Source organism: Pinus tabuliformis, chromosome 1_1 (genome assembly GCF_031772625.1).
Source record: "Pinus tabuliformis cultivar Carrire ecotype Pingquan chromosome 1_1, CPIR1, whole genome shotgun sequence".
Classification (NCBI taxonomy): domain Eukaryota; kingdom Viridiplantae; phylum Streptophyta; class Pinopsida; order Pinales; family Pinaceae; genus Pinus; species Pinus tabuliformis.
Genome location: NC_142297.1, coordinates 20,256,138 through 20,263,872, shown reverse-complemented (window position 1 = coordinate 20,263,872; position 7,735 = coordinate 20,256,138). Strand labels below are relative to the sequence as shown.

The 7,735-nt window shown below is 39.6% G+C and overlaps 1 protein-coding gene across 1 annotated transcript; it reads right to left on the bottom strand.

Annotated features, from left to right (window-relative positions):
- Nucleotides 1-786: 786 nt before the first annotated feature.
- LOC149211407 (toll/interleukin-1 receptor-like protein) lies at nucleotides 787-2,390 on the bottom strand. Its single transcript, XM_089390427.1, has 2 exons — nucleotides 1,627-2,390; nucleotides 787-1,539 (listed from the first exon to the last, which is right to left on the bottom strand). The coding sequence occupies exons 1-2, from the start codon at nucleotides 2,259-2,261 to the stop codon at nucleotides 1,233-1,235; spliced, it is 942 nt and encodes a 313-aa protein (XP_089246553.1). The 5' UTR covers nucleotides 2,262-2,390; the 3' UTR covers nucleotides 787-1,232.
- Between the last annotated feature and the right edge of the window lie 5,345 nt (nucleotides 2,391-7,735).

Sequence of the window (7,735 nt, the reverse complement as noted above, 5' to 3'; positions counted from 1 at the left end):
GGATAGAAAAATTTGACCTGAACCATTCACCGCTGACCTCTACCGAATTGGAAACTGACGAATTATTCGCCGTATCGAACCGAATCAGCGAATTTCCGAATTTTTTTTGTCGGTACGGCCGAACTTGGTAACTATGGTGTGAAATTTCTCATTACATTTCAAAATTCTGGAGTTTTCGCATTATATATATATAAAAATTTCCATTCCCATTCGTTTCAACAAACTGCAAGTACCTGTAAAAAGCAATTTTAAATGTTCATTTGCTGCCGCAAGTTTTCTCTGGTTTCAATTTGTTCGCACTGCAGTGCTCCCCTGTTTTTATTTGCTCCTCTGTTTGTTTTTGCAACCCTATCTCATTTCATCCCCGTGTGCAAAAATTACAATACAAGGTCAACGCTCACACATTATATATGGGTTAACAAAAAAACACATGCCTTATGAAAACTTTAAATATTTTACGGAAAACTATGACAAAGCATTAAATGCATTAAATTAAACGGGGTAAAAACAAAAATTAATGTTCTGGCAAGTTGAATGAGATCGAAGTGCGTTGACTTGATCCGACGCTTTTCGGATCTTACAGCAACACAACCTAAACGAACTTTAATGTCCGGGAGATGGGCAGTTTTGTGTTTGTACAGGACGCGTGGCTGAATTGTGTGGGAGGCCTCAACAACCTTTGACAAAAGCGGTGTGATAAGGACAATGGTTTTCTGAAGTGGTTTTAGGTTGCCGTTTAATGCAGCTGTACGGCAAGTTGAAATTAATATTTCAACATCAACCACAAGACAGGGTACATATAGAATAATTTTCCCAATATTGCTTTTTATTACACACCATTCATAACAGGCACTCAAACCTTTATTTTTTAACTTTTTTCCGCAAAGAGTTTACCAATAATAAGACAGCCGCAGCCGCCGCTTGAAGAACGCAAACTTATAATCTAATCTGCAAAATGTCACCTAAGGGATTTATGACTCATCTGTGTCCACCTTAATAATTCAAATTGCAAGCTGAATACCAAATTCCAGCGAAGTATTTGTAAATGAGTATTAATTTCACTTTCAGCTTTACAGAATATAAAGCACCGTCATATTCATAAACAAAATAAAAAATAACTGCAACGGCCACCAAATTGCCTGAGCAGTTGCACTACTAATTTGTCATATAGTCAAAGAGCCAGGGGGTGTTCCCAGCTCGTTTGCAAAGAGGTATGGGATATTCGAAGAATTTTATGGAAAATTCGACTTAAACAATGTGATAACAAACCCGGCCCAAAATATTAAAAAAACTACTAAAAGTATAATTGGAGCTATAATTGAAACGATCAGTATAATTCGGAATAACGGTAAGATCGATGGACCATAGGCGTGAAGTGTTCCACACCAGAGCGATAGGACGTCAAGGTTTCCACGATTCTGCTGCTGCTGCTCCAACAGGGCTGTATTTTCGGAATCTTTGGCCGCTTCGTCCAAATTTCTCTTTTTCACGTTCTTCACCACACTTTCAACGATTTTATCCAGCACCTCCCCCTCGTCCCTGGCAAAAATTAAAACAAGTAAGGTTTAAATCTATCTATGTATGCATCATTAAAATAGATATTGAGAGCGGAGGATGAGTTCTCACGTATTATTTGCATCGAGCTCGAAACCGCTTATTTCTGAAACATCAGAAAGAACCTTTCTCCACTTTTGAATAGTGTCTGGGTCGTGTCGCGGCTTCTCTTGATGAGTTTGCGTATCATATGTTTTCTTCTCTTCCAATTTGCGCAGGTCCTCCGAGTAAACTCCACCTGCGCCCTGCGTCCACCGCAGCTGAGCAGGCTTCACGTGGTAAAACACTGGGATAATTATGGCCCCCGACTCGCACATCTCCCACATCTGGAGCAGCTCGTCCAAACACCATTTAGATTGTGCATATGTGGGAGAAAATATAGCCACGTGGACGGTGGCAGTTCGAATAGCTCTTTGTATTTGCAAAGTAAGATTCTGTCCCTCTTGCAATTCCCGTTTGTCCAGAAAGGCTCGAAGCCCTCGTTGAAGCAAACGTCCGTAAAGATGACTCGCATAGGTATTCTTCACATCCGGACCGCGGTGATTGATGAAAACATCATACCCGCAAGAGTCCAGAGGCGTACCAGCGGAGGTGGAGGCGGATGGAGCAGGGGAGTCATCCTCCTCAGACGTAGCGGAGGTGGAGGCGGATGGAGCAGGGGGTGTGGACATGGATATGGATTGCAGTTCAATTTCTGGGTCTGCCATTGAATAGTATATTTAAGGCACTACTGAATTTCGATTGGCCTTCTTTCTCTACGTCGAAGTCAGCCCTGTGCCTTTGGTACTACCCTTCTCCGATACAAATAGATTGCTTTGCAAAGCGACCGTGCTTCAGATATTTAGGCTCTGTTAAGCATGAACTCAGCTAGGAATTTAACGCGTAACAACATTTTCTATGTTCCTAACTATGTCCGTGTGGGGACTATGGAAAGTTCAATCAACGCTCAACAACATTTTCTATGTTGCTAACTATGTCCGTGTGGGGAGTATCCATGCAAATTGAAATTGGTTTTCACCTCTGGCCGTCCATCTTGACGGAATTTGATTGGCAATTACCTATTTTGATTACCAATTCACAAAATCAAAAATTAGATGGATTGGTAAAGTGGAAGTAAAGAATATTTTTCGAAGAGTGGGCTCTGCCATCTTTCTCTAGTCACAGTCATCCTCTTCGACACGCTATCCCGCTTCGAAGTTCTTTGCGCCACGTGTATATTGCTTTGCCATTAAGAATAAGATTCCAAACCTCAAACAATTGCTTTGACATTAAGAATAAGATTCCAAACCTCAAACAAGATCATCGTATAACATGTCCACACGAAATATATAAATTTTGATTTTAAAATATACTTCAAATTTTTTATTTTTTAATAATTATAATTTTTATTTTTTAATAAATTATAATATATAGTAATTTGACTAATTTGATTAATCATTGTTGAATTGAGGCTTCTATGATCCATATCAGGTTTATGAGAAATTCTTCGGAGTAAATCACAAGATAAATCACTTGTCCAGGCGTTTCGAACCAACAAGTGTGGTTCATCGGGACAAGTTGAAGAAACAGATCCAGCTTAGCATGTTAAATAGTCTGAGCAGAGACTCCAACGGCTATCTTGACTAAGGTCTAATTTTGACTTTAGGACCAGAGTCAAGATTTAATGGAAATTAGTTAAATTGTGTGAATAAATAATAACATAAAATAATTTAAAAATTGTTAAAGGTTAGTTAGAAAGTTATTAAAAAATTATAAGTTAAATTATGTGAATAAATAAAAATATAAAATAATTTAAAAATTGTTAAAGGTTAGTTAGAAAAAAAAATAATTTGTTTTTAAATGGGATTTAAAGTATAAATAATATGTATATATATACAAAGGTTGGTTAGAAACTTATTGGAATAATATACATAAAAATAATAATGAATAAAGTTTAATTAGGAAGGTTATAAAAGGTAAAAAGATTTTAATTTCGTTTTAAATAAATAAATAAATTTAAAAATAAATAAATAAATAATAATAATAAATAAATATAAAATATATATATATATATAAATAAATAAATAGTTAAATAATAATAATAATGGAAATTAAATAAATTAATTAAAGTAAATAAAACAAGCAAGGGAAAAATAAAATAAATGAAGGTTATAAAAGGTAAAAAGATTTTAATTTCATTTTAAATAAATAAATAAATTCAAAAATAAATAAATAATAATAATAATAAAATAAAAAATAAAAATAATAATAATAAATAGATAGATAAATAAATAAATAGTTAAATAATAATAATGGAAATTAAATAAATTAATTAAAGTAAATAAAACAATTAAGCGAAAAAAATAAATGAATAAATTAATTAAAATGAATAAAACAATTGAGCGAAAAAAAGAAAAAATAAATAAATAAATAAATAAAAAATTAAAATAAAAAATAAATAAATAAAAGAAAATAAAATATAAATATAAATATAAATAAATAAAATAAAAAATAAAACAAGCTAGCGACATTAAAAAAAAAAACCAACGAAAGAAAGAAAGGGCAATACTAGGAAGAAAGGGCCGGGATCCAGCAGTGATCCGGATTTAGACAGGAACGCAATAGATTACAGTAATAACCATAAATACAGAGATGCGATAACCATAAAAACAGAGATGCAGCGGAAATAATACTTCATTTCACTACTGTAAAATACTGAAATATGCTTACAAATAGAAATGGAAATAACCCAGCTAGGGCGATGGTAGCTTATCTCTGAGAAGAGATGTGTCGGCTATATGCCTCTGAACTGTTCTCCAAAAACTGTGTTACAATGAGGCTCGAGGGCCTATTTATTGTTGAGAAACAATGGAAAACCCTTCACATTCCAAAACCTAACCCTAGAAGATGAAACGCCAAATTGTGGGCCCCGTTTTTGGGTAAGTTGGTACATCAACTTCCCGGGGTCGCGAATTGGTCGTACTATCTCCGTTTGACGCGCATGATAGCCCGTTGGAAAGATCTCTCCGAGGACTACGACAAAAAAGATGATTTTTAGTCAGAAAAATCGTTGGCGGTGGATTTTCCAAAAAGCGTCGTTTAGGGCCTCAAAACGGCTCCGGAAGTTTAGGACCCGAAAAACTGCTAAAAATAGTAAACTGTGCTATAGTTAAGGAAACAGAAAAACTGAAAGAGACAGTTGTGGGGGTCCAAATGGATAGGTGGGTGGCCACCAACATCCACCTGGATTATTCTTCCCCCCTTAGGAAGCAATGGTCCCCATTGCATTGAGTTCCTCCCTGAGATGAGGAAGCTTCTGCTGAGCTGGGTCTCTGGTGAGCTGTTCTACAATCTTTGATGTGTCCAGAAATGGTGGGGAGCATGGTCGGTGATGGTCCACATTGAACACTCGGTGCAAGCGAAGGAATGGAGGAATGCTGTGCTTCAAAGCATTGTTTCCCGTAGCCTTGTTACTGGTGTAAGGACCATGTCGAAGTGGTCTGAGTTTCTGATGGGTTCTGGTAAGGCACTCCCTCTGCAAATGTAACTAAACTTTGTCGCCCACCTGAAACTTGTGTGGTACCCCTCCGGGTAAGGAGAAGTTGTTTCTGTGTTCTGTCACGACTGTATCCTCTGTTGCTGCTGCTGTGTGGAGGAACCCTTCGCGGGGGTCATGGATGTAGCAACGATCTTCCCCTTACTTTGAGAGCGAACCAGACAGAAAATAAATTTCCTGGTCTGTGAGATGAGCTTACTGCTTTTCTTAGCAGTGATCAAAGAGGTGACGGTAGGTGGGGCTACCTCTGGTATCCTGTATAATGAATTATCCAAAGAAATGATGACAGCGCGAGGCCTTGACTCATACATAGCATGTCGCCTCCACAAGTATGGCTGGCCTAATAGTACATCACAAACATCCAGAGGTGTAACATCACATAATACCTTGTCTGTGAAGGGCTTGATGCTGTAGGGAAGGCGGCACTGCTGGCGAACTTTGAGATCTCGTCCTTCGTGAAGCCAACCGATACTGTACGGCTGTGGGTGTGGTGTAGTTGGTAGGCCCAACCGCTTCACGACCTCTGCTGAAATGAGGTTCTTTTGGCTGCCACTGTCGACAATGAATTGCAACGGCGAACCCTTCACCCACATCTGTGAGTGGAAAAGACGTTCCCCCTCCTCTGGATCTTCGGGCTCATTTTTCTGGATCTTGGCAATAGCAACAGTGGCGCTGGGATCCGCATCAATGATCTTCTTCCCTTTGTCATTCCCCTTATCGGGTTCTGACTCAGAGTCGGAACATGCATCTGATTCGGAAGCCTTCAACTCGGCCACCAGCGACTGCTTAATCCGACACTCACTTGTGTTATGAGTGGGACTCTTGTGGAACTCACACCACTTTCCTGTGTCCTTCTTCGGCTTCGTGGTGGTGTTCTTTTCTTGCGGCTTTGACGGGTTGTCTTGGGTCACCCCGCCTTGGCTTTGTCCTTTGGACTTCGGATTTGCAGATCCAAAGTCTCGCTTCTTCTGTTTGAACTTTTGCTCGATTTTGACAGTGTATCGGTACATTGTGCCAAGTGAGGAGATGTGCAAGAACTCCATCTCTTCCTGGATGTATCTGTGTAGGCAGCCGCGGTATTTGAGTACCAGATGCAGCTCAGAATCTTTGATACCCAACTGTGTGCGAAGGGTATGAAAAATATTTGTGAACTCTGGCACATCTTGGTCTCGTCCCTGCCGCAGTGTGGTCCATTTGATGTATTTGTCCTCATAGCTTTTGAAAGGGTAGTACTGCTCCTTGATGGCATCCCGAAAGTCATTCCAAGTGGGGGCGGCTGAAAACAGTGAGCCTGTACTTTCATCCTTCTGCTCGCAGTATGTTTCCCACCAGTCCTTGACATGGGGGGCTGCTTTGAGAAGAGTGAAAACAATCTTTTCCCGACTTGAAAATTCATGAACAGAAAAATACCCATCTAGCAGATTTAACCATTTATCTACGGCATCTGCGTCTATTTGACCCTTAAAGATGGGGATTTCAAAATTAACTTGTACCTTAAATGGTGTGGGGTTTCCAGAGTAGCTGTTGGAAGCCGATGCATCACCTCTGGGTAGCTGCTGAAGGATCTGCGCAAAGCTATCCATCATCGCGTTCCTTTGCCCCTCGAGGGCTTCTTCGAGCAAGATTCTGATAGGATCTCCTGCCCCCTCGTCTTTCTTCTCATCCGCCATGGGAGGTCGTCGAGATTTGCGAGGCTGGTCTTGCAAAGGTTCGGCCAATTCAAGCCCTGACTCCTTATATCTCGACCTCGTTGGGGACATTCAAAGAAAAACATAGAAAAAGCATACCGCTCCGATACCACTGATCCGGATTTAGACAGGAACGCAATATATTACAGCAATAACCATAAATACAGAGATGCGATAACCATAAAAACAGAGATGCAGCGAAAATAATACTTCATTTCACTACCGTAAAATACTGAAATATGCTTACAAATAGAAATGGAAATAACCCAGCTAGGGCGATGGTAGCTTATCTCTGAGAAGAGATGTGTCGGCTACATGCCTCTGAACTGTTCTCCAAAAATTGTGTTACAATGAGGCTCGGGGGCCTATTTATTGTTGAGAAACAATGGAAAACCCTTCACATTCCAAAACCTAACCCTAGAAGATGAAACGCCAAATTGTGGGCCTCGTTTTTGGGTAAGTTGGTACATCAACTTCCCGGGGTCGCGAATTGGTCATACTATCTCCGTTTGACGCGCATGATAGCCCGTTGGAAAGATCTCTCCGAGGACTATGATGGAAAAGACAATTTTTAATCAGAAAAATTGCTTGCAGTGGATTTCCCAAAAAACGTCGTTTAGGGCCTCAAAACGGCTCCGGAAGTTTAGGACCCGAAAAACTGCTAAAAATAGTAAACTGTGGTATACTTAAGGAAACAGAAAAAACTGAAAGAGACAGTTGTGGGGGTCCAAATGGGATAGGTGGGTGGCCACCAACATCCGCCTGGATCAAGCAGCTACTGATCTTCCAGCCGTCATCTCTATTGAGATTGCTCGGTCTTCTTTCAATTTCAATAGCTTCTCTGAATTTACGATGATGGAACAGAGCAACCTTGGTAATAACCTTGGCCTCCTCAATACACACTTGATGCTTGGTCTTTTCAGCATGCTCTGCTAACGCTGAAGACTTGGTTCTTCCA

Bases quoted from the DNA above. Each gene is read 5' to 3' on its own strand.
- LOC149211407 (XM_089390427.1), bottom strand. From the start codon at position 2,261: ATGGCAGACCCAGAAATTGAACTGCAATCCATATCCATGTCCACACCC. The intron at 1,540-1,626 runs GTGAGAACTCAT...AATTTTTGCCAG, and splicing joins GAGCTCGATGCAAATAATAC to GGACGAGGGGGAGGTGCTGG.